The sequence below is a fragment of the Clupea harengus genome, chromosome 14 (genome assembly GCF_900700415.2).
Source record: "Clupea harengus chromosome 14, Ch_v2.0.2, whole genome shotgun sequence".
In the NCBI taxonomy this organism is placed as follows: domain Eukaryota; kingdom Metazoa; phylum Chordata; class Actinopteri; order Clupeiformes; family Clupeidae; genus Clupea; species Clupea harengus.
The window spans coordinates 11,585,997-11,612,705 of NC_045165.1; the positions used below are offsets into that span (position 1 = coordinate 11,585,997).

Sequence of the window (26,709 nt, forward strand, 5' to 3'; positions counted from 1 at the left end):
CAGAAACATTTTTTTAAAGTAAGACGTTTAGAGATTTGTTTAAAATCGTTTAATTTGAATGGAGATATAATAAACTTGAACAAAAATGCATCAACATCTTTTGGTTGTTGTTTTGTCTGAATTGGAAGCGAGACAATTACTTCACACAAGAAATGCAAACAATGAATGCAAAAGAAATATATTCACTTTCCTCACACTGCAATGCCATGGCAACTGTGTTTCTCAATGTGCTGGTGAAGCAGAATTCCATAATCTAGTCCTGAGGTCCTCAATCTCCTAAGAATGTCCACTCTTTCTGTGAGCAGTGATAAGCATGGATTAGGTCTAATCCACACCAGGCAGTAAGGGTGATAGCTGTTTTCATAGCTGTTGTCTGTACTTTCCCAGGCATGTTACCGTATATACAGATGAGGCTTAAAACCCTCTACTCATACCAGACACCCACAGCAGGCTCATTTCTTCTTGGCTGCCAATATGTTTGGAGCCGAGACCTTCACTTTACCCGGAATATTCCTGGAAAGGTCCGTGTCCTGCAAGGCAAACACAAAATTGTACAAAATCAGAGGGATATGGGCAGGGCTATTTTCCCCTTACTTCTACAGCTTTTTGTTACAAGGTCTTTAAAGCACAGAAAACCGTTTCCATTGATACACCTTCTGCTTTCTCTTGACAAGACACCTGTACCTTGGAATTGTAAGTGTATATCTCATCGTCAGTGGGCAATGAGTACAGTTAAAGATATGAAGGATGGCAGTGCCAGGCCAGGACATATGTGAGTTATGAATATTTTCACTGAAACGATCAAAGATAATAGGACTGCACCAGGCAGTCTGGAAACTGAGCAAACAAGTGGAGAGATGTGTTACCTTCACGCTGCGGAAAAGGTCTTTCTCTCGAGTTGTCGCCTCCTTGGCACGCATGAAGCTGAACACAGCCGTCCGGGCCGCTGTCACAGACAGGTCAAGGGGTCATTATGGCGGAAAGGTCAGCATTGCAAGTCAAGTCAAGCTTCATGTATCTTTAAGCACACAGACATGACTTATTTAAAATACCTTTTCCTTTCTTCTGAGCGCCAGGGGTCAGCTTCACCTTATGCCTATGGCACACAACCACAACAAATACACAGGATTAGTTAGTTCAAATGTCTACCAGATTTTCTCATCTTTACAGAACTGTGTAAGAGGAATCTTTTAGATGAGAGATTTAAACATCCCTAATGGTGACTTGACAAAGGTTTGCACAAGAGAATTTGTTTCACAGCACCAGGAACCTAGACCTATTCCCCATTGCCTTCTGACAGCAGCAAGTCCACAGCACTGCGAATGGCACTGTGACTAAGTGGTCAGTGACTAGAGATTGCCAAATGTCAAACTGTGACAGAACTGCTCACAAGTAGTGAGTCTTTCCCCCTGTTCTCTGAATGATCTTCAGCACGTACTTGTAGTTGGTGAGGCAAGTGTAAGGTGCACACACAGGCACTGCGAAGAGGAGCACGTCTTCAGGATGGGGCTGGCCAGTAAGAGAGGTCAGCAGGTTCTCTGCTTCCTAAGGCATAGAGAGGTGGACAGCAAAACAGAGTGACTAAAACCAGTTATCTTGCACAATAGCATCAGTGTCTCTTGGGTTATAACAAATTCATTGTCTCAGGTGATAATCTGATATTTATACCTCCGCTCCAGGATTATCTGGATCCAGTTCATCTGCTTCCTATTTCAAAACAGAAAAAACGTGAGAAAGAAGTGAACTTGTCATTCACAGATCACATACAGATTTGATCAAACATAATGTATGAATCATCACTAAACAAACTAAACACAAACAATATGCAACCATCACCTTGTCATCTTGTTCTGTGGCCGCCGCCCCCTCGGCCCCTGCCTCGGCGTCCTCACTGGCCGGCTGCTCTGGCCTCTTCACGGCGACCTCTTGTGGCCGGGGCTTCTGCGGTGCTTTCGGGGGCCCCTTCCTCACGCTCTCGTCTTTACCTTTCCCCTTCTTTCCCTTCTTCACTTTCTCCTCTTTTACCCCAGCAGACTGCAATTCAAAACAGAAAACGTGAGAAAGATCACATACCGATTTAATCAAACATAATGTATGAATTATCACTAAACAAAACAAACGCAAAAAATTGCAACCATTCCTTGTTTGTGCAAACTTACTCAATGTAACAGAATGCCACGATAAGATTTCAGTGCTTTCTCTCACCCTCTATGTATGACTTCCCCATGCATCACAAGGCTTCGTTTTTTTTTTTTTTAACCTAACACTTGCGAGAAATATTAGTCAGAGGACTATTTTGGTTCCTTTAACTGCACTCATTTCTTGTACACACAGAGAAGGACTGAGGCATGTCGATGGGGAGGTTACCCGTCTCACCCATAGCCACTGCCAGCAGGTTCAAGGTACTGAATCATTCCAGTTGGCAAACAAAATACATGCCTCACTGCTCACTTCTCTTAACAACATCTTTCTTTGTGGACAGCCTTCACATGTTGTCTTTTTTTTTAGCCCTGGTCGTCATCCTCACCCCTAGCAGTTTCATCATCAGCTCGCGGTCCTCCTCGTCCTGGTCTTTGTACTTATCCTTGATCTTCTTCAGCTTGTTCTGAGAACATAAAACCACATTTTGAGCTTCCCACAAACGGAGACCATTTTTCGGTCAATGATGTGCTCCAAACCAGACATGAGAGCTTCACCTGAGACAGAGAAGATCTGGGTTATGGAATGTCACCTCACCTTCTGGCCTCTCTTCAGAGGGGGCTGTGTGGGCTGCTGTTGTCCCTTGCTGCTGCTGCTGCTGCTGCTCTGGATACTCTCTGCCTCTTTATTGGTCTCTGGCTCCTCTTGGTCATCCACATCATCCTGCTTTTGCTTCTTCTTCTTGACATCCCTTCAAAGACAGAACACGTACGCTTTGGATCCAGTGAATGCGTTAAAGAGAGATGGGAGTTAATACAGGGGTGAGTGTGATCCCTCATCCTTACCTTCTCTGCTTGGCAGTCACGTGTTTTGTTCCCTGTCCATCAGCATCCACCTGCACAACCGCAGACGAGTCAGAGAACAGTCTGAGCAAAAGGTGATTGGTATTTCAGCACTGATCGTGAAGTGAGATCTTACCTGGTTAGAGGCCTCTTGTTTAAACCCAGCAGCTTGAGCCACTCTGGAGAAAGTAGGAGACAGTATTAATGCTGACCTTTCTTAAAAACACTCTTGAGTTGAATGTGCAATAAAGAGTTAGGGCACATCAGGTTGATGAAATATTGAATAGCTCCACACATTTGTTTTGGGTCAGGCTATGAAGAAGGCCCATGTTGCAGGCCACACTACCTGTTGGAATGTAAGTGGGAGAGAGATATGGTGGTGTCAGGGAAAGCAACATCTTCACTCTCCTCTTCCTCCGCGGTCTCCTTTGGTTGGTCCCTCTCATCCAGGTCCTCTTCTGGCTCCTCGGGCAGTGGTACTAGATCTTTGCTCTCTTCTTCCCCCTCATCATCATCATCATCCTCCTCCTCCCCCGCTGTTGCCGTCTGGGCCCCCGTTGCTGTCGCTCCTTCCATCTTCCTCTCACTGCTGCCCTGTTCATCTCCCTCTGCCTCCCCATCATCACCACTGTCTCCTGAAATGAGAAATAAAAGCACCCGTTACACAGATTACAAAGACACACACAACTATGCCCCCCCCCTCTAAAATCATACCACACAACATTACTGTGTGTGTGTGTGTATCCATAATGATGTAGCCATGAGCATAATTCTGTGTGTTTGTGTATAGATTGGATACATGATTATTGATTCCGTACCCACAAGCTCCTCTCCCTCCTCCAGCAGGTCTGCAGTACTGGTGGCCACATCATCCATTTCCTCCTCGAGGGTCTTCACCTTCCTCTCCCCCTTGTGCCTTAACACGCTCTCCTCATCCACCTGCACAGACGCGCACCAAACGCATAACTGAGCAAATGCTATAACTGGGCATTTTTATATAAAAAAACTAAAACAAAACAAAACAAAAAAAGGTTTTATGTTTATTAATGAAGTAATACGGTGTACCTTGAAGAGGAAGCCAAAGCCCATTATTAGGTAGGATGGGGGCAGGAAGTTTTTCTTTCCTACAAAGAAGTTGTGTAATTTAGCTTTTGGTTATGCAATGGAGATGAGTGATGTTTATTTATCCATTATATAAATCATTGCCATTTTCTCATCTACTGTATGTTGCAGACATGTAAAACATGTATATATCATTGGGAGCCTATATTAAGTTCATTAAATAATATAATATGATGTTTTGTACCTCTGATCATGAAACTTCCCGTGGTGAGATACTCTCCAGTCGGTGCAGTCTTTGAGACCTGGTCGGAGAGAAAGGAAAAGTGCCCCATAGCTCACATGAACATCAAACAACCAGCTGTGCCCCTTGCCAAAGCACACTCAACAAGGGCACTTCAAATAACACGTAACCTTGGTTTTAGAACTGCACGAAGGAATCTATAATCTGTTACAGTAGAGTCCATATTGCCTTTCCCAACAATCCCAAGGTCTGTAGAGAACGCTAGTCCACTGGGACTTACTGATAATAATAGCATTCCTGACAGATTGCAGCAGATACCGGCGAGCTAAACAGGACGCAGCAGACTTGCTTTCCTTTGGAAGGATAAAGCCATTCTGCAAACATCTCAGTTTAAACATGGAACAATGTAGCCAAATATATCTAAAAATGTTCTAGCTGAAAGACTGGAGTAACACCTGAACAATATTGATGACTGTTTTACAAATATTGTGAAATGTGAAACGTGATCAGATAGGGGACTCACCTGATGGTGGTGGACCCACCAGGCACTGGTGACCACCTTGGCATCCCAGGCGGCGCTGTAACACACAGACATGGTGCCCGCTTCCGTGAGTGTGCGTGGGGGGATGGTCACACCTGTCAGAGAGGGTAGTTGGTGCTCCTCAGTGGAGAAAGAGTTCAGTGATCAGTAACACAATGATGTAGCAGACCTTCTGCATTCGTCTCAGGAAAACAATGGTACACTCAAAAGATCATACATAAGTCACTGACGCTGAGAGACTTCAAAACTAAACATGGTGAAGGAGTCTTTAGCTGCTATGCTGCTTAGCTCTGGAACCTTCCTGATGACATCAAAGATGATTCAAATATAGCCAGTTTCAAGTCTAGATTTAAGACCCAACTGTTCTCAGATGCTTTTTGTTATCTGATCAAATGCACTCTACTTTGTATTTATTTACTTTTTTATTTTTGCACTTTGTATGTTCTTTCAATTATGTTCTTTATTATCTTTTAATTATATTCTATCTTTTCACTTTGTCTTGATCTTTCCTTTTGCACTTATTTATGTAACGCGCATTGAATTGCCTTGGTCTATGAAATGTATATAAATAAACTTGCCTTGCTGACTAACTGAAGGTATGGTGCGGTTTTAATCTCAGTCACATTTACTCAGTCTTGAGTGATAAACAGTTACTAAAACTGTGAGAAAGTGTCTTTGGTTCCAGATAATATATTAACTGTAATTGTCATGATCAATATTAAAAGATTATATTAAAGGGAGCAAGTAAAGTTGTCGGAAAAGTAGGAAATGTCACATTACCTGAGGGATTCTTGATGACACAGCTGGTAGCTCCATGAAGGTCAGCGTGGACGTAGATGTCCCCTGAGAAAAAGAGTATTTTTTATTTCTGCTCTCTCCCATTTCTCTAGGGAGGATACAGTTTCACGACTCAAGGGATAATATACAGGGATATACACAGGCTACGTCTCCCTCGACCGTCAAATATTCACACTTTGTTCCTGTTTGTACCTGCTCTCAGGTAGCGTTTGACTATCATCTCGTTCTGCTGTTGGTCTCGCCCCGCGATGATCAGGTAATTTTCAGAACTGATGAACCACAGGAACTTCTCAAACCTAATCCAGCAATCACGGAGAACAGCATCAGTTAAACGATCTCTACCTAACGCATAAATATAGAAAAAAAAGGTTGGATGAAGGTTGGGGTGGAGAACGCCTCACCAATACACCTTCCTGGCCTTCTGAATATTGGTAACAGTTTGAACATCCTTGAGGGTCTGTTTTGTCTTTTTTTCTGCAGACTTGAAAGCCTACAAAGATAAAGAAATAATGATTGCAACAGTTCAGTATAAGGTTTGTTTTGTACTGTCTGTTTAAGCAGGAAGGATCTGTGTACGAAAGAACAACCGTGTCACCTTATGCGCAGCCTCAACTGTTTTCTGTTCCTTTTTTGCAGCATTGCGCTTGTGGTCATAATACCTGGGTAGACATTTTAAAAGTTGTGAGATCATTAAAAACACAGAAAAAACACCGTCAGTCACAAAAATAGCGACGCAAAAATAGAGACGCAAACGCAAGGCTGTGGAAAAATTCAGAACAGGACAGTGAACAGTCTTTCATCATTTTTACAGACGAGGCCGGCATTATTCATTAGTGTCATTCGATGCAAATTAGCCTGTCCAGTCAGATGACAGGACATACTCAGATGGGATTGTGCGGTGTTGTTTTTCTCTGTTGCTGACGAGATTCTCTAACTTACTTCTTAGCGTTGGCATATGCAGAGAGGCTGAGATCCACATCCACAAGCATGGGTTTGTTCTTCTGAAGCTTGCCCTTCTGCTCTTTGTCCTTCCTCTTGTTCTTTTTCCCCTTCTGCGTTTCAACCACCACCACCTCTGCCTCCTCCTCCTGCTGCTCGTCCCCACCCTCTGGGCCGACGTATGGGTTTCTGTGAACACACACACACACACACACAATTGGTCTCTAAACACTGCAAATGAATTGTGTATGTTACCAACACCATTACAAGATGACCCAACTGGTCTATTGTCACCATAAAGTCACCCTGTAATTACAGATTATTGTGAAATTGTGTTCCTGTAACTTAACTAGTTAATAACATCAAAATCACAAGTTCGATCCCCAGGGAGCACACATACTGTTAAAACTTAATATTTTGCTTAGGACAAAAGTGTCTGCTAAATATAATATCCAATTCACTGTAATGTTTTCACGAGTTTCACTTTGGTCTGCGAGTTGCTTACTTGAGCAGCATAGTGATGTGATTGGTCTGCAGTTTTAGCTCCTTGATGGCGCTGGCCACGGGGTCGCCGGCTGCCTGGGCCTCCTTGACGATGAGGCCGATCTCGGCCCAGTCCACCTGATTGGCCAGAGCACTCCTCACCACCTGCAGTGCCCGCTCCACCATTGGCAGGTTCATCTCCACCAGCTCACCCTTCAGCCGGTCCACCTCCTACCCGACAGACACAATACCGCACACAATGGCGATTAATGGGCTAATCACAAGCTGACAAACAATGTAGACAATTGAAGCGAATCGCAATTTGATTCCTTATACAGAAATATACCATCAATTGGACTAAAACAAGCAACAGAGACTTCACACTCATGGATCAATCAATCGAATGGTAAAGAGCACATCTAATAAATCTAATATAAACTAATATACTATAATAAATAACCAGTATGCTTTCTACAATAGTGTAATTGACTGTTGTCTTCCGTCACTGTATTAAATGATCATCATACGATCCCCATCGTTAGATTAAAAACTGCCACATGCAAAGAAGTTATTACTTGAGCCTGATGCAAGGCTTCCAGACGATGTTCATGGTCCCTTTTAACGTTGTCCAATTTCTTGAGAGCCTGTTTCTCCTGGTGCAGAGCTTTGACATCGATCTTTTGACTCTCCATCTTTGAAAAGAACTCATCCACTGACTGGTGAAAATGGCAACAGGTGAGATTGTTTAGACACTTTAAAGAAACCATGACCAGAATGACTGAAGAGGTATGAACTGTATGAAGTTAATCACCTTATTGAAAGAGGCAAACTCAACATGGGGACTTTTTGCATTTTGGGCAAACAGGAAAGGGTGGAATTCCTCATACCTGACGAGTAAAACAGAATCTTTACATAAAAATAGAACATCTCATGCTATTACTACCTTAAACATGTCGTCATTAATTTAGCACAATCAGACAATCACACAAATCATAATTATAAGACTATATTTACAAGATTTTTTAAATGCTCATACGTCAGCAATTCTTCAGCTGGCTTATCTGGAACTAAACTTGGTTTCTTCTCACATTTCTGAATAATGTAACCCTGTGATAAAAAAAAGAGAGACATAATTATTTAGTTTGGTCTAATATTGAGTATTAGGAAGGGAAATATGAGCTCTTAATGATTCTTTTTCACCATTTCACTGAAGGTGGCGGCTTTCTCCATGTATAGCTCCGCCATCTTCAGAGCTTCCAGAACCTTAAGAGTATCTAGAGGAAATCAACACATTATACCACCAAACCAATATCTGCCACATTACATCTCAAGTCTTTATGTAATGATGAGGGGATTTAAGGAGGACCTCTATATGCAGCCTTCTAGAACTACACCACACCAACAAAGAACAAATTGCGAAGTCCTTTTGATAGGTGAAAATTCAGCCTAGTTACCTCAGGACTCCGGAGCTGCATATAAGTATATTTATTAGACAAAAAACAATTGCAATCGGGCTCACTCAAGTGAAGCAATATTAAACACATCGCACAAGGTTTATATAGACAGAAGTTTAGCGTTCAGCAGGGAAAACCACGTAGTGGCACGGATGGAAGTTTTGCACAAGGTCGGAAGAAGCACAGTTCGACCCTTCTTATCACTTCTGGTCTAAACATGCTCTTGTACATATGCAGACTAAGTGGCACCTAATAATCTAAGTTACACACGCACACAGAAAAGCCATGTTCCTGCTTTCATAAGCACATGATTCATACAAGGAATATATTAATACAAGGCACTTGATTCATATATTCTTAAATCATTAACAGTGCTTGGAAATGATCTCCATCACCTATTTCCTTCAGCTGAGCCCTAACCCCTTCCCATGCCGTTATTAGTTACCAGCATCCCATCACAAAGCACATGCCACGTGTGGTCATTTACCTTGTGTGACATCAAACTGGCTGTCTACTTTCATGAGGCCTGAGAGTCCAACCTCCATTAGACAGTGCTCAATCAGAGTGGCTCCATAAGCTGCAGGGACATACAGGGACATAGAATGGTCATCAAACTACATAGAAGGCATCTTCATCATATGTGCAGTTGCAACACATCTGTTCATTGGCACTGAATGTAAATACTAATGCTTCTTTAATACTTTTTTCCCTCTTAGTTGCCCTTCATGCAAAACTGCTCAATTACTACTATTGTGCCGATTACTATTGTTACTAAAAAGATACTGGTAAGGGACTGGATGAAGTATATGGGTTGGGGTTATATTCTTCACTTACGAAGGTGAGGATTAAGCACTCTTTTCACTTGATCTCCATTTGGAGCTTTGGAGAGAATGTCTGTGAGCCTGTGGGGTAAACATTGATAATTGACACGTTAACCTCACAGAAGCATTTAAAGGTCAGAAAAGAAACAGAAGCCTCGTCATCAGCGTACCTCTCCAGGCTAATGAGCGGCTCTGGGGGCTTGGCGTTCTCGACCGGGTACCTCTCCCTCACAGCGATCTTCACATCCTCCACCTCGTCCGTGCGGAACCGCAACAGGTTCAGGATAGTGTACTCGTGGTCGGCCAGGATGATGTTACCCTGACAATAGACAGAATCGGACAGGGTATTCAGTGGGCTTCAACACACAAAGACAAGACTAAAATAAGCCCTCTAATTACTGTGATTATGGATGGGGAAAAAATGATGTGTTTAAGACATACTAATCCATACAACACAGAGAGATAAATGACTAAATCAATTGACCAATACCAAAGAGTAAAACCAGGAAGGATGGCCAAGAGCAGGTTGGAGTGTACACTTAAGGCTCTCACCCTATCATAAAGCTCCACAATCAGATGGTATGCAGCTTCATCTGATCCAAACTGGAAGTCCACAATCCTGTCAGCCCCCAGCTGCCTGACTGACACCAACCTTCTGGATTTTAAATGTTTTCGACACTAGGGTGGCATGGAAAAACAGACATGAAATGAGTGTGGTACAGAGCATTACAAAATATGTGGCCTCTAAAGAATGTCTAAACAACACATTCGCTCATATTCATATCCTTACTTTCATAGCAAAACCTGATGGCATATTATTTTTAGGCCACTCAAACTCTGTAGAGTGGATTCGGATTCCAGACTCAATCAGCAGCACTGCTTTAGTGTCAGGTCTGAAACATGCACAGAAATGATTGATCATCCACACATGGTTTCTGTAACAAACTGTAAAAGCTATAGACGATATCACCTAATGATCTCGAAAATGTTCCCATTTTTGGAAGGGTAAGTAACAATTTCACTTACTTTTGCAGTCGAATGAGATATGTCTTGTTGTCGATGTCATATACATTGTACACTCTCATCCCAATGTAGCTAACGCGGTAGAGATAAGAAAAAGCTGTCAGGGCAGTACTGTGTTTCTGAGACATATTTGAGATGACGTAAACATATGGATACAGTTGAATAGCACGTCTAGCAATTACCAGTGTAATACTAGCTATTTCATAAACTCCAGATGAGGTTTTCCATGCTTAAGGGTTAAAGGTTTTATAAACCAACAGGCTAAAGTTCATGACTAGCATTAGTTTAACTGTATCAAGCAAGCTGGGAAGCCTCACACCTGACAACGTAACAACAGTATAAGTGTACTTACTTGGCATTGATTTCGGCAATGACTGCCCTAATATCCACTGTATTGAATCTAGTTTTCATTTTGTCTGGTGTTCTTTTATCACTTAAGTGAATCAAAACATTTGCACGCTGAACCACAGCCACATACTCCTGCACATTAGCAACATGGTTTAACTGCGCATGCGAGTACTGCTCTACGGAAGCCGGGTTGCTGCACGGGTGTTTGTGAACGCGTGTGCACACGCACGCCCTTGGAGCTCGTGCACGCGCAAACACACCCGCGCGCTCCACCGAGAGCCAAGGCTGAGGTCGATGATCGAGCGTGCTCCTATCAAGATATGACACAGGGCTCTGCAAGCTGCTGAGTGTCAGAGGACGCGGGGAATACGGATGATGTTTTACCCTGGCTGCTTAGAGGCCGAGGGAGTGTTTACTGACAACCGCTCTATGGTGAAAATAGGGTTACTTGGACAATGGTTGCCAATGCGGATTGTGGAAAGGCTTTTTCAATTGCAATATGGGTTCAATTAAATCATTTTTAAAAATGTATAATATAATGAAATTGTGGCCGCGATAATTTCAGGGGAAAAATTATGACACAAAGCAGTTTCATGGACGCCGACAAGAAAAGGGAACGGCATAGTCGTAGGTCTGAATCAACCCTCAGTAACTCCCTCAGTAAAAGAGGTAAGGCTTTAATGACAGGCTATGTTTACCCATTTAAAATAGCTTCGTAGGCCTATGGAAACATATGCGAGATTACAAGACAATAATTCTTCATGTTGGCTTGTTCAATATCAGGATGGTTCAAGCATGTTTTCTTTGTGACATATTTCGTGACATATTTCGTCTGTATTACTAAATGAATATCAAGGTATTTTCGTATTCGTTGATGTTACATGCCGATGTCTCTCAAAGATCAAAAGAGGACAAGTGACCAGTCACCAAATAGTTTGGCTTGTTACACGCAAAGTTTCTTGTTTCGCCTTCTCCACCTCTAGGGTCAGAGTTTAGGCGTGCCTGGTTACCAAGGAGACAGAGATCAGCAGCTAACATGGCGAGTGCTGACTCGTGTTAGCCTATTTCTTTTTTCTTGCTTCACAACAGTCAGCGTCGTGGTTATAATGTAACTGCCACAATGCGTTATGTCACCTCTTGTAACCGCATTGTGGTTTATACGTTTTACGGTTGCATTCAGTATAACGTTACAGAGGAATGAATAGTAAGTTACAAGTTGTCAACCAACCAATTTCGAATGGAATGAAATTGGTTACAATTTAATTCCAGAAAGCTTTATTTGTTTTGTATTGTCCGCCGCATTGTCTGTCCAGCCTTACGTACAGCAGTTGTTGCTAGTGCTAACTAATAATCATAACCTAACCATTTCTGTATTTCACTTGTGACTGCGCTGTAGTTTAACTTATGCTAAAAATTGCAGCTATTTCACCCTATGGTGTACACTGCACAAACAGACTAGAAGTTAATTCCTCACAGTTGTTTAATATATTTTTTTTACATTTTACTGTCATTTAGATTACAGAATAGTCAAGAAAATTGGAGAGGGGACGTTCTCTGAAGTGGTAAAGACCCAGAGTCTGAAGGATGGAAAATACTATGCCTGCAAAACGATAAAACAGTCCATTGACAGGTACCTGCACTTCATACTGACATGTTGACATGCTGGTTAGGTGTGTAAGCAGCAGCTTCTTCAGAGTTGTAATTGTAGAAGGGGTGCCTTGCTCAATGACATCATGCCCTCATGATGACCTGGTATAGGCTACAGTCTAGGGTCAAGGTATGTTTTCTTCATACTTAGACTTGGTACTGGCATTTGGTATTTAAAGCAAGTTTATTTGTATAGCAGAATTCATACACATTGGTAATTTAAAGTGCTTTACAAATGAGCAGATAAAAGTACACAGAAAAATAAGTGATAAAAAAGACTACTATTTTGTCATTCACCTACCCAAAACGGGAAAAAAAATGATTAGACCCTCTACATTATTGCTATCAAATTCATGTTTGTATGGTACATGAAGATCACTACAATGGTCCCATTTTATGTTTCTAGCCTGGAGCAGGTTAATAGCTTAAGAGAAGTTCAGGCAATGAAACGCTTGAACCCACACCCTAATATTCTCCAGCTTCATGAATTAGTATTGTAAGTATATTTTGGATTATTATTTTAAAAATGATTATAGTGTGGTTGATCAATAGAAAATGAAACATGAAAGTCATGATCTTGAAATTAAACATGTCATGTTCTGACTCTATGATGTAGCGATCAGGAATCTGGTACCCTCTCCCTCATTTGTGAACTGATGGACATGAACATCTATGAGTTCATCAGAGGTACAGGAAGTGGTATATGATTATATGAATACAAGTGTATTTTGAAAACTGTCTCTTTAAGAGGCCAGCTCAACTCAATCTGATGTCAGTAAAATATTTTGAAAGCCATGACTGTATTTTGAATGATGGTTGCCAGTCACTGTATAAAAAGTGTTGTTAATCTTTTTATCAGTGATTTAAATGCTGCGTTTCTCTCCACAGGCAGGAAATATCCTTTGCCAGAAAGTAAAATCAAGCACTACATGTACCAGTTATGCAAGTCCCTGGATCATATGCATAGGTAAACTGCAAGACAGATGAGATTAATGCCCTGTCTGTTCTGTGAGACCCATAATAATTGTAGAAAATACACGCATCACATAGAAAGATTTTTCAGTATTGCAGGTCGTTGAGACAACAAAGGTGAATTGTAGACTAAATGAGTCCACACGCTTCCTTTTTTTAAGACAATGTTTTTTTTTTTAACATTTTTTTGACAGAAATGGGATCTTTCATAGAGATGTGAAGCCAGAGAATATTTTAATCAGAGTAAGTATTGTGTTGATTTAATCTTCTCAGTCACATCGCAGATACACAATATGAAGTTGATGCATATTTAGTAAGAAATGTATCAGCACAGAGGTGGCATGAGCCAAGTTCATGATTTACCTTCCTCTGTAGCACGATGTCCTGAAGCTGGCAGACTTTGGCTCCTGCAGAAGTGTGTACTCACAGCCCCCTTACACTGAGTACATCTCCACACGCTGGTACCGCGCACCAGAGTGCCTGCTGACCGACGGCTACTATTCACACAAAATGGACATCTGGAGCGCTGGCTGCGTCTTCTTCGAGATCATCAGGTGGATGTTGTGTTAACTGGGCCTCTAATTGTGTACACATGTCCTTGAAATATTGATTTAGATGATGTTAAGTTCCAGCTTTTGACAATGTGTATTGTGGTCACAGTCTCAGCCCCCTGTTTCCTGGAACAAATGAGCTGGACCAGGTGGACAAGATCCATGATGTACTGGGAACACCCGACAGTGGTGTGCTGCAGAAGTTCAAACAGTATGTTTCTATTTCATCACTTTACACCCATTATTTCCCACAGGAACTTCACCTCTTCAAAGCTGTTAAGCCTACAGTCTGAGTTAAGCCTCTCTTTTGTAGTGTCTTGTTAAAAGCACTACCTGCATACAATTATCTGGAAATGAATTGTATAAACATTAGTGTTGCAGGCTGAGGTTAAGAGTACATTGGTTGCACTAAGGGGGTCTGAGCTAAGATACATTAAACTGAGCAACATTAAGGAGGAAGTAAAGAGGAAGTTAGGGCAACATTCTACATGGATTCATGTACGCTAAGTCACTACTAAGTCAGGAGTAAATGTGAAGTCAGCACAGATAGTTGGAAGAGTATCTGCAAGGAATGCATCCAGACAGATAGAGAGCTAAAGAGTTGCCAGCACATATCCCAGTAGTTAAAGAGATGGGATTACAGATGGATTACAGTCCTACCAGGTGAGAGAGGTGCCGTGCTTAAACAAAATGGTGTTCCCTGCCTCTGCTGTTGTCCAGGTCCAGGTCGATGCGCTTTGACTTCCCCTCACGGAAGGGCTGTGGGATCACCCATCTCATCCCCCAGTGCTCCTCCACCAACCTGTCTCTGCTCTACCAGATGCTGGCGTACGACCCAGATGAGCGCATCAGTGCACAGATAGCACTGCAACACACCTTCTTTAAGGAGCAACGGTAAGATCACTCAACGGCATTTTTGAAGTTGCGTACACTACACATCAGGTTATTTTGCTTATCAGTACATGGGTGAATGTATAACGCATATGAGTGGACAAACTGTGGAGAAAATGGAATGGATGCACTAAAAATCATTTATTTGGGTTTAAGAATCTGTACAAGAATCTGGCATATAAATGCATTTGTAGAGAGCTGCCATAAAAACTCAAATGACATGGTAGATTTTGGATGGACCTCATCCAGTGTCCCCCCCCTCAGTGTGACAGAGAGGCGTGCAGTGGGCCTGCGGCGAGCCATCGGGACGGTGGAGGGAGGCGAGACCAGCGGGACGCCCAGCTCCGTGGACCAGCTGTGGCGCATCGCCAGACAAGGCAGAAGACAGGTGACAGGAAAACAAAAAACAAGCCAGCCTCTCATCTCGATTGTCCGAGCCTCTAAGTCAACACGTAATGCCTGTCCAGTGGGAAAGATGATACTCTCTGCTCACTTTGCAACTCTAAACAGTCTCTCCTCCTCCCACCCACCTACCTTATCCTTCAAAAGAAAACAGAAATGTTATACTCTCGCCTCATATGTTGTTTACTTCACCTTTTTTTTCCATCCTGCAGCACCATCTGAAGCATCTGGCTGATCCTCTTATCCGGTGCAATGCGCAGAGGTACCCCGTGGAGCTGCCCAAGCTGAACGTGGTCGTGCCCTCTCCCAAAATCACCTACCCGGTGTCCAGCTTGCCCGCTCTCACCATCACGCACAGGGGTTCCCTGCCTTCCATCACCTCGAAAAAGTGCCACTCACGTCTGGTAAATGGCATCTTGTCTACCCGCAAGCACACAATGTGGGGCAGCGCTGATAGTGTTTTCTGAACATATAACTTTACTTGAATCCCCGTCATAAGACTTACCTAACCAGATCATGAACATGTCATGCTATATATAGTCACACGTTTCCATAAAAAAAAATAAACATTAGGAGGCCCAGGCCTGTTTGACTTTTTTAGGAAGTCTCACATGCCTTGATGTTTATGTATATTTCCCCTAACTAAAAACATTCATGCATATAGTGGCATATATGTAGAAGATTACAGGTTTCTGGGGGTGTTCTTTTTATAATTCTAGGACAAAAACTCGCTGAGCTATAAAGGCATATTGACAGCAAGAACAAAAAAATATTTTCCCACCGGTGGAAAGGGCCTCATAAGGGTTAACCGTCATGATGACTAGCTGCAGGACATGTACATGACCATATTATGAAGTATTTATGACGTGAATATATGTGTCTTATTACAAAAAGTTTAAGTGCAGCGTTGTCGAGCTTTACATTTTAATGTAGGTTGGAGGAACATAACAGTTCACTGTTGGCTTACCTTAATCTTCCCTCTTCCTGCATCCTAGCCCAGAGAAGAACCTCACCGTGCAGCTTTCAAAACATACTTCATGCCTCCTCTGGAGAGAAAGCGTGGGGAATACTGAGCAACCACTAGCTACCTACACTGTGTCAATACATGACCTACCTGAATGAAATCACTTGGAAACGCCCCACAGGTTCAGAATGGAACAACATGTGACGTGTACATTGAATAAACAATGCCACCTAGAGGTGAGGACCTGAACAGCAAGGGATAAAGAACATCCCAGCTCCAGTAAAACTAAACCATTGGATTGCCGACTGGCAGTTTTTGTACATTTCTTTAACTTAGTAAATAGTTAAGAGACTATTCTCATCACTGGCGTCCCTTATGTAGCGTTGAAGATTGACGATGGTCATGCCAGAATGAGGATGAAACCACCCACATGACAGACAAGAACAAATACAAGCACTTATTCTCTAATATCAAGTCATGACAAGTTGTACATTCTTTACATTGTACCGTTGGTAATGTGAAAATTGACCCAAGTTGATCATCCAGGATAAATGTAGGCACCCTCTGCATTAAGTGACCGCTGTTTTTCATCAATCTTCCATTTCCTCTTGTTACCACTTTTTCCTGTGTATAATTTGCTTGTCACCCGCACTGCTTACACAAATGCCATGGCAATAAAGAATGTAGTTAACATTTAAAAGAAGCGTGTTTTTTTAAGCAAAGTGAATTTTTACATTAATGATGTTAGAGTACATCACTTCTTCAGACTTAATGACTTTGGGACAGATCACACAAAGCACACAAATTGGCATTTTAAGATTAGTCACTCTCTTTTCATGTCTAAGAAACCGTTGTGCATATAATAACATTAAATGTCAGCGCTGAACACCCTCCTCACAATTCAACTAGTGCATAAATCGGGTCCCTGAATATGGAGTCTTGTGGGGCCAGACATATGTTGCAGTATTTATTCGGGCAAAAACAAGGGCCGCTGCCATTATGATATAAGGGTGTTCTGAGCCGATCCAAAATAAAAGTTCAACAGGTGAATGATTTTCATCAAGATGTAGTGGGCAAGTTTTAGAAAGGAAGCGGGCACCAAATATTGCAAACAGCAGTCAAGAATCTTCCCAATGTGTGCCACAGTACCATGATTACATCTGAACACACAAGAAAACTGGCCATGTGACTACCATTACCTGCTGGGGAAAAAACCTAGTTGTCCCATTGGGAAGGGTCATCCTATATCTACCATATAATCAGCTTTTCTTATCATTCAGAAATAAAGGGTGTTGTCAAACACGTAATTTGTTTCCAGTTAGAAAGCAACTATATGAATTCTTTATTCCCAGGACAGGACAGTGAAAAATGTGTCTCCACACCATGAAAATCGGTGACATAAAACGAGAGAAAATAAAACAAAAAATTAAAATAAAAAAACACACAGATCACTGAGAGAACTTGAAGATGAAAGTCGTCTGGCAGTAATTGAAGCATGAGGCCACACATTCATATACGTTCTCGTTTTAATGCAGAACAAAAGGTGAAATGTAAAATGTCAACCACATTGAAAAACCAAGGGTATGACCATGTCTGTGTCTTCATCCCTTCCCCAGTTAGTGTAGTCAATGTAGGTTTCATCAACAATGATTGGTAGTCACAAAAGAAGATACAGTAAAAAACATTTAAGTGTGTCACACAGATAAGGGTCCTACAGTTCAACTTCAAACCTAGTTGTTCCTAGTTGGGTGTTACTTAGCGTTACATTGAGTAATAGCATTGCTGTTGGTAGGCAAAATATGAACTATCTCCATCTTTTTTTGTTTTGTTTTTTCTTTAGACTTTTCTTGAGACTTCCTGAGCTTCATATAGTTGTAGAGTCTGAACAGCCCCTCTGCTGAAATACACTTATTTCTCTTTCGTTCATTCTTTCGTGGATCTGTTAACAACAGGTAAGCGTTTCAGCTCATAGATTAGAGCATTTAACACAAAAAATCTCCTATACCAAAATACCTCTGGATGAATATTTGTACAAGAGAAAATAAAGAGAAAAAAAAAAACAGAAACCTGCATATTTAAGATTATTTTAATATTATTAATATGTATAGTTTTCTGCTTAAGAAAGATCACTATTTCCTTTAATGATGACAAAAACGTCCACTAGAGCACTGATCGATTTGCTGTTCGCCCCATCAAATCACTGAATTACATTATTGTACAATATTATACAGAGCAGATTTTGATCTGAAACAATATTAAAATAAATGCTCAATAGATACAAAGTTGTCAGTTCATATTTTCTCCTCCTTATTTCTGTCTGCGAGTCCTTGCGCGCACACACAAAAATGTAAAGCCATTCTCTTCTAATAAACTATTAAGTGCAAACAAATTTTTTTTTCTCGTTTTAAAAAACTATGATTGCAGCATCCAGCTTTTTCAGATTTCAAATTTCAAGACAGAGGATAACAAAGCCAAGTGCATGGAGGCCATCCTCAGAACCTTTCCATTTCTTTAAATCCTTTATAGTAGTTACAAAACAAAAAAGACAAAAAAACTAAACAAAAAAAAAAAAAAAAATCAGTGCAAAGTTCTCAATGAGGATAGAGTCTAAATAAAGAGGGGTTGGAGGAGAGGAGAGGAGTTGGAGGGCGGCAAAATCCTCAGACTCATGCCTCCCTGTGTTTGAGAACATCATTAGCCAGATGGATTCTTACCACTGATTTAGTCGTATGGTTCACTTAGTCAACCATGATCCAAAATCTGGCAGGAGAGAAGGGGAGATAGGGGAGGGGGGTCGAGGAGAAATAAAAGCGGGGAAAGGAGAACTAAAGTCAAGCAGATGTGTGTTAGCAAAAAAAAAAAAAGATTAAAAAAAAATTAAAATAAATACAACTCTTAAAAATTCGGAGAATACACCAGCCACTTTTTAGAAAACCAAAATTGCACCACACCCCTTTTTTTCCATCTGTATCTACGCACAGCCACCAAACTCCGGGCCATACGAGAGACAACCAAAACATAAAGATCTCAGCAGGGAGGCGAAAACAGGGAGGAAAAGAAATTTAAAAAAGGGGGAGAAAAAAAAAAAAAACAAGGTAGGAAGAACAAAATGGAAAAAAACAAAACAAAAACGACTTGCAATGCTTTTGAGGGTGAAGAGCAGCATCCGCCTCTGTGTGACTCAACATCTCTGTGATGCAGGATTCTTAGCAGCAGAAATAGCTATACTACAGTCCCACTGGGTGAGTTGGCTTGGTTTTGGGATGACAATAAACCCTGCGAAAAGGAAAACAAAAACAAAAAGGAAGTTGGCATTGGGACAGGTCATTGAAAGGTAGCAGATTTGTTGGATTTGATGCCCACAGCCTTCCCCCACTGAACCCTTCCCCACAAGTGTGCCTATTTCCCTGCTAGGGTTGAAAAGCTTCTAGGTTATAGTAGGGTGACTCATTGTAAGCTGATGGGGGGTCATTAATACATTGACCAATATTTAGTATCCGCCAACACTGCATGTAGATTTGTACATTTGTGTTTCAACTGTGTGTCTGTCGTCTGTATCCTATGCGTGCCTCGTGATTTGGCTCTTATGGGGGAAAGTTGCAGAGCCCTGCACATCTTGGAGGAAGAGTTGGCCTCACTGATGCAGAACATTTCAAAATGATGGCAACAAAACAAAAACAAATGCCCACGCTCACGCAAACGCACACGACAAACACCCATTATCGAGCCTAAAACACAAAAGAGGTCTGGAGCGCTCTTCCTTTTCTAAAGACTTTGCCCCGCGCTCACATGGTGCTAGGGGTGTACGGCTTTACATGACAGCGCTGGCAGTCAATACATCCTGTGGCCCCCCCAGGCCCCATTGCCCCTCTGAGTCTGATTAGCCAGCCATTAGTGGATGCCAGAGCCTGCCTCTATTGGAAAGGCAGCATTTCTATTTGCCTTTGAATGAAAAGAGAAACACTACTAATGCACACGCACGCACGCACGCACGCACGCAGGCACGCACGCACGCACGCACGCACACACACACACACACACACTGTGAGAGAAGAAATATGCATCTTAGTGGCTGCTAATTGTTCTAGCCCCGGCGTATTCGGCTGGATGAAGAACTAATGAGATCTGCGTTAGACAAAAGGCAGCTGAGGAGATGGGAGAGACAAATAAAGCCAATTCAAAATGGAGATGAGGAACACTGAGAGAGGGGTGGCCCTCGGTGCGAAGAGGAGCCGAAACCACACGCAGCTAACATTACGCCAGGCCCCACACACGCACACGCGCACACACACACACACACACACACACACACACACACACACACACACACACACACACACACACACACACACACACACACACACACACACACACACAGGTGTGGGGAAAGCCTGTTGAGCATGCATGAGATGAGAGCAACAATTTGGAGATGTCAAGAGCTGAGGGGTAAGAGAGAAATAATAAAGGCAGGCAGGTGGGGTGGGGGGAAGGGGGGGGCTCTATCCACCTCCATTTTGATACAGAAGGCGGTTGGTCGATGGGTTATGGAAGAGGGAAGAGACAGAAGGGGTGAGATACTTTTTTTTTCCAAACCCCGTTGTTTCTTTCAAAAGGAACTTACCACTTTGCCAGGCCTCGCCCATGTGCAAATAAATCCTTCCTGACAAGCGGTGACAAAACAGTCCTCGAGAAAGATCAAGACGGTGAGTCTCTCGTGCGCAATCTTCTTGCAGATGAGCGGCTCCAGCAGTGGCACGTCCTCCATGCGCGGGCATAGCAGTGTGCCCAGCGTCTTGGCCGGGTCCGTTTTGCTCTGCTTGGCCAGCAGGTTGAGCTTGTCGCTGCTCTTGCTGCTGATGTGGCCCATGCTGTGGTTGCGCTTGTGGTCCTTCTCGTGGTGGTGGTGGTGCTGGTGACGGTCTTTGCGGTCGTGGAGCGAGAGCGTGGCGAACTTGGCCACGCCCGCTGCCAGTCCGCCTTCCATAACACCGCCTGATTTGCCACCGCCGCTGCTGCTGCTGCCCCCACCTCCGGTGGTGGTGGTGCTGCCGCTGCTGTTGTTGCCGGCGGCGACGCTGGCCGCCCCGTGTGGAAGGCTGTTTGAGCGCGGTAGCGTAGTCGCCGTGAGTGAGTTGGGCACCGAGGGCGTGTTGGCGCCGCTGTTGTTGCCGTTGGTGCTGGGGTTGCTGTTGATGGTGCCGGTCGTCGTTGTTGTTGTCGCCGTTGTCGTCGTAGTTGTTGTGGTGATGACAGTCCCGCTACCCCCCACACTTCCTGCTCCAACTCCGCCCCCACCGCCCGTCCCGCCCCCACCGCCTCCTCCTCCTCCTCCTCCTCCTCCTCCTCCTCCGGGGGGACTGGTGGCGTTCATGACGTTGGTGTGCGTTCGTGTTCGCGAGAGCGGCAGGTGGGGGAACAGGATGTCCTCGGTGAGGTCCCACAGGCACAGCTGAGTGTCCTGGCCCACCGAGCCGAACCGGTACGTCACACTGACCGGCCGGCTGTCGGTGGAGTTGCGCTTGGAGAGCCGCGACTGCGTGCTGTTGGCCCGGTCGCGGCCGAATTGCGAGGAGGAGGTGGCCGACGTGGACGACAGCGGCGGCGGCGGTGGCAGCGGCTGCTCCTGGAAGTCCTCGTCGCTGCCGCTGAACTCCAGCGGCTCGCTCTCCTCCACGCTGGTGGTGCAGTGGTCGAACGCCACCACGCTCACCCACGACTTGTGGCCGTGGCCGCGCGCGATCACCCGGCAGTCCAGAAACGACCACACGGTCACCAGGTCGTCCTCGCCGCCCGCCACAATGTACTTGCCGTCGGGGCTCCAGCACACGCACAGCAGGCCGCCGAAGTAGCTCTTCATGGTGCCGTGCAGCTCCACCGCGTCGAAGTTGAACACCCGCAGGAAGCCGTCCTGGCTCACGCAGGCCAGGTGCTTGCCGTCGGGCGAGAAGGCGAACTCGTGGAGCGCGCCCTCGCCCACCGTCCAGCGCAGCAGCGGGTTGCGCGCCTGCTTGCTCTTGCACGTGTGCACGGCGTAGTTCTCGCCCTGCTTCAGCAGCTGGTAGTGGGGCGCCGTGGTGCCACACGTGTGCTCCACGTTGTACAGGTACATGCTGCCGCTGGCGTGCGCCACCAGGAACAGATTCTCCGAGCCCGGCACCCACTTGACGCACGTCACCCGTGACTTGTCTATTAGTCTCTGAGGTGGGTGCAAGGGGTCAGTTCAGGGTTGTGGCAGAAGATGAGAGAGAGAAGGGGTAGGGAGAGAGTTGGCGGGGAAAAAGGAAGGAGTTTAGTTACTTTAAGATTTCAACACGATTTCACCTGAAGTGCATGACATATTTATAATGATTAACACAATGACTATTGTACAACAGCAAAACAATCAGTCAGGAAATTAAATAAAAATGACTTCTTGTTATTACAGGCCAATAAGGTTCCTAAAGATAATTACTCTCATAACCTTACAAATGCCTCCGAAAGTACCATGCAGCAGCAGCAGCAGCAGCAGATATGACTGCACTCGAAATGAATGGCAGTGAAAACACTTGCCATGACCCTCCACCACATACAAAAAGACCAAGCAGTCCACACTTCATCTCTCTCTATTTCTCTCTCACACACACATAAGTCAAGGCTATGTCTAAACACTCCACTGCAACACTCAATTTCTGAAATGGCCACAATAGGGTGAGAGGCTGACTCATCAAGTCTATAAGGCCTCTTCAACGAGGATGACACAGACCCACACAGACACACACTTACTTCTTCATTGAAGAGTTTGCTCGTCTCCTTCTTGATCGGGTCAATGAGCTGCACCTGGCCCGCTGAGAAGCCCACCAGCAGAGAGACGCTCTCGGCCGTGGCCGTCAGGTGGTTGAAGTCGTGGCACGTAGGCTGCGTCCCCTTGTAGATCCGCTTGTCGATCGGCTTGCTCAGGTCGGCAGCCTGCCACCACCAAACCATTACACACACACACACATGCATAAACATCACACACACACACACACACACACACACACACACAGCAGTGAGAGAAAGAATAACACACATGTTTAGCTGGCAAACTCATTCAGCAGCTGTGCAAGTCTATTTAACATGGTGACATACAAGAATCTAAACACATTGACACACACAGTGGCAAACAGATACGGAAACATTTTCTATGGTTCTTTCATGGATAGAGTACGGGTTTTGGGGGATGACATCAGCCTTGTGTAGTGATACTGAAAGCTTAGCCGGTTGACCACAGCAGGGAAAGTCTTTTGAGTAAGGGATGAAGGCAGCCAAGGTGTCCCGACATACAAAAATTAGTCCACGACGCTAAGCATAACCTTTCCTCAGTTTATACCCCAGTTGCCATAGAGTGTACACCACTTGTCACGATGACAGAATACATGTATTGTATTTCAATGTCTGCCTAGACTCACTCACTGTGGTAGAAATGTAGATGGGCAGCTTACCATTTCCTATCGTTGTTATAGTTACTTTTCAAACTTTCCACATTAAAACTTTAAAAACCAGATCTGCTTCATACGTGTCATGAAATATAGACCCGCTATGGCCAGTGCTGATTGATGACTGAGCCAATCACAAAAGAGATCTTCAACATCATTCGGCACGTTTGGAGACGGACCCGGCGCAGTTTGGCCCAGCTCAGGAGCTACTCTGTTGCCGTTTTTCCATACGAATGCCGCGGCTTGGCTCGTCGACTAAGCACCGCTTAGATTTGCATTACCATACGTCAGGGTCTACTCGCTTGAAGATGTGTCTTTAAGCAAGGGATAAAGGTCGCAGAGGTGTCCTGACATACAAAAATGTTCAACAAAGAAGAGGAAAAGAACTCCACGACACAAAGTGTAACGTTAGTTTCCTCTGTTTATACCCCAGTTACCATACAAGTATTCAGGTAGCCTGTGTGTAACATTAGTTCACAAAGGAAACATGGTTTAGTCTAAAAAGAAACCAACCTGTTTAGTTTTCAGGCTAGTACTTCTTTCTTTAGTCAAAGATAAAGAAGGTTGCTTGGTTAGAATTGACTCCATTATTTTCTAAGCCTGAATCCTTGTTATTCTTCTTAGCTGTTTATGTGGGCCAGCTTGCTAGTTCTCCAGATAATGTTATTTAACCATGGAATGTATTGAGTTCATAGCACTGGTCAAAATGTTACCATATGTTTATTTTGATCATTCAATGTCTGCCTAAACACACTCACTGTGGTAGAAACGTTGATTGGGCAGTTTACCATTTACTATTGTTGTCCAGTCAAAACTTTCCAGATTCAGCTTTTTTTAACCAGATCTGCTTCATATGTGTCTTGTTATACAAAAACATACATACATACAGACAACACAGCAAGCACTGAATGATGACTGAGCCAATAACAAAAGTGATCTTCGATGTCATTCAGGTGTTTGGAGGTCGACCTGGAGTGGCTTGGCCCTGCTGAGGAGAGGGTCTAAAAAGAGCAAGGCACATCTTGGCACCTTTCAACTTGTAATGGAAATGCATGCTGCAGCCAAACGTGCCAAATCGAAAAAGCACATATCTATGCCCAAGAGAGGATCCACAGAAATGCAAATTAGCTTAGGACAGCCTGGCTCAGGGCGGCCAATAATGCCGATGGAAAAAACCCATAAGCTGTCCAGGCCATCTACAGGAATCCTGACGGGTGAGAATCTCCGAAATCCTCACACATACCACTTTCAGCACCGTCTTACTTGAGCCTCAAAATATGCAGACCTGGAGGATTGTATTTCCAATAAGTAGTCTGCTTAAATATGCTATTTCCTACCTGCTGGCCCACGCAGGCTGCTTGTTTATCAACAGCAAGCGAACCGAGTTACTTGGCTTGGATGTGCGGCAGCGTTTGTCAGTCCCAGCTATGTCCAATATGCAGCACAGACAAAAACATCTGTTCTCAACTAACTAACCCACAGGACACGGGAGGCACAGGGTTTCAGGATAGATATCCTAAACAATGGTATGTTCTGTTTTCAGTACACAACTACATGCCAAGACAAATGGAATACGGGCCAAACTATATGAAGGACAGCTAACCCAACACTCGTGATGCACTGTCTACCATCAACGCCAAAACAGTGCGCAAAATCAGAGACGCTGGTGGCCACTTGTTTGTTTAGCCTGAAAAACTCGCATTTGTGCTGCGATAGGCAAATGGGACTAGGTTCGCTATCTAGGTGGTCACTACCGTCCACTCTCGCCCTCATCCAAAAAAATAAATAAACGATACAGCTGACCAACTAAGTAGAAACATTTGGCTCACTGGAGCAACACTAATTAGCAGACACTGTCAGTGCCCCTAGAATGTGTTGATTTAGGCCAGCGGAAAACAAACCTGCACTTGTGTCCTGGAAGGCCAACACGAAAACAGGTCTATCACAAAGCTAACGTTAGCTACCGACACTAAATAATTCCGATGCGCAGCAAGTCAGTACCATGACACCACCGTTCCAAAAAGCACAGCTGAGTCATACATTTACAGGTCTCTGAAGCTTAGCTTGGCTTTTCACTCATCAGGGACTCAGTCACCAATGCTTAAAGTGTCACGTCACAAAACATCCGAGTTGAAGAGCGGCAGAGGTCAAACAAGTTAACCACTAAGTTATTAACGCATTCGCAGACATTAACCATAGGGCTTTGGGTTGTGTTTGCCTTCACTGTCACGGGACGTCCGCAGCAGGTGAAGCGGGGCCTGCGCTATCAGCTTAGGACGCTATCAGCTTAGTAGGGGACTTCTGGTTAACACTGCTAGCCATCTAGCATGCTAGTAAGCGCTAGCTGTGTTGTGCATGCCACAACACTGACGCTAATGTTAGCTTGCAGCTAGCTGGCTGCCATCAATTCACAAACTAACCTAGACTTCGCAATTCAGCCCAGTCCCAAAGGAGCTGGAGCACTCCGCATCTATCTAAACAAGTAGCCCAACAAACTAGCAGCAGGAAAAACTTGAGTCGTAAACGGAAAGGATCGTGTTTACCTTTCTGACGCCTTTGTAGATATAGAAGTACAGCTCCCGGCCCACATTGAAACAGATTCTGTCGCCGTTGCCAGACTGATCGTTGACGTTGACGAAAGAGACTTTGACGGGGTTAGAACCTTGTGAATTAAAAGGCACCCTGTTGGGGCGGCTATATTCGGAGTGAGTGAGGAGTTTGTAGGAGCCTTCCCGGGTGGTGAACTGAGTTTTAATTTCGTTCATCTCCTTCCCTCCTCCCTCCGCCGCCATCTTTGAAATTTGCATTCATCCTTCCTCGGGCCCGGATCTTACGCAAGAGCATGCGCATCTCTGGACATCATTCTCAATCAGTGTGCACTGACTGGTGAATCTGCCTCATATTGCTGGATGCAGTTCAATATCTCTAATTAAACGTTTTATACACATCGTCACAGCACATCTATATTGTAGACCCTATATTGTACAGGTTGGAAATGTTTTGTCATGAGTTGTAAAAGCCTAGATTGCATCTTTTCAATTGTGGATTATAGTTAACAACAAAACAAAAGCCTTATCCTACCCTGTCAGCTGCATTTGATAAAAATTGCCCGGTTTCACAAATGTTTTTTTTTCCCC

General features: G+C 43.9%; 3 protein-coding genes across 5 annotated transcripts; 1 reads left to right on the plus strand and 2 right to left on the minus strand.

Moving 5' to 3' along the window:
• Positions 1 to 34: 34 nt before the first annotated feature.
• On the minus strand, positions 35 to 10,859 carry LOC105899623 (nuclear export mediator factor NEMF). The gene is made up of 32 exons (XM_012826819.3): positions 10,696 to 10,859; positions 10,347 to 10,415; positions 10,111 to 10,213; positions 9,873 to 9,998; positions 9,491 to 9,639; positions 9,334 to 9,401; positions 8,987 to 9,076; positions 8,246 to 8,319; positions 8,082 to 8,152; positions 7,857 to 7,932; positions 7,621 to 7,761; positions 7,068 to 7,276; positions 6,563 to 6,751; positions 6,219 to 6,282; positions 6,025 to 6,113; positions 5,816 to 5,919; positions 5,606 to 5,668; positions 4,808 to 4,920; positions 4,288 to 4,345; positions 4,047 to 4,105; positions 3,800 to 3,920; positions 3,328 to 3,616; positions 3,118 to 3,160; positions 2,985 to 3,034; positions 2,737 to 2,890; positions 2,528 to 2,605; positions 1,837 to 2,034; positions 1,669 to 1,707; positions 1,439 to 1,545; positions 1,053 to 1,096; positions 867 to 946; positions 35 to 530 (listed from the first exon to the last, which is right to left on the minus strand). The coding sequence occupies exons 1-32, from the start codon at positions 10,752 to 10,754 to the stop codon at positions 453 to 455; spliced, it is 3,255 nt and encodes a 1,084-aa protein (XP_012682273.2). The 5' UTR covers positions 10,755 to 10,859; the 3' UTR covers positions 35 to 452.
• A 21-nt stretch (positions 10,860 to 10,880) lies between these two features.
• LOC105899626 (MAPK/MAK/MRK overlapping kinase) lies at positions 10,881 to 16,818 on the plus strand. 3 transcript variants are annotated; one of them, XM_031580989.2, is made up of 12 exons: positions 10,881 to 11,360; positions 12,207 to 12,321; positions 12,745 to 12,834; positions 12,955 to 13,025; positions 13,227 to 13,305; positions 13,505 to 13,553; positions 13,686 to 13,864; positions 13,971 to 14,072; positions 14,582 to 14,755; positions 15,017 to 15,140; positions 15,367 to 15,558; positions 16,150 to 16,818. In XM_031580989.2, the coding sequence occupies exons 1-12, from the start codon at positions 11,267 to 11,269 to the stop codon at positions 16,225 to 16,227; spliced, it is 1,347 nt and encodes a 448-aa protein (XP_031436849.1). In that variant the 5' UTR covers positions 10,881 to 11,266; the 3' UTR covers positions 16,228 to 16,818. The 3 variants fall into 3 exon arrangements, with proteins under 3 accessions (XP_031436849.1, XP_031436847.1, XP_031436850.1); XM_031580987.2 differs by having other exon boundaries at positions 10,882 to 11,360; positions 15,002 to 15,140; XM_031580990.2 differs by lacking the exon at positions 10,881 to 11,360 and adding an exon at positions 11,603 to 11,895 and having other exon boundaries at positions 15,002 to 15,140.
• A 607-nt stretch (positions 16,819 to 17,425) lies between these two features.
• Positions 17,426 to 26,441, minus strand: LOC105899628 (WD repeat-containing protein 20). The gene is made up of 4 exons (XM_031580981.2): positions 26,116 to 26,441; positions 22,881 to 23,063; positions 20,740 to 22,314; positions 17,426 to 19,394 (listed from the first exon to the last, which is right to left on the minus strand). Exons 1-4 carry the CDS (start codon positions 26,377 to 26,379, stop codon positions 19,341 to 19,343), a joined length of 2,076 nt encoding a protein of 691 aa, XP_031436841.1. The 5' UTR covers positions 26,380 to 26,441; the 3' UTR covers positions 17,426 to 19,340.
• Between the last annotated feature and the right edge of the window lie 268 nt (positions 26,442 to 26,709).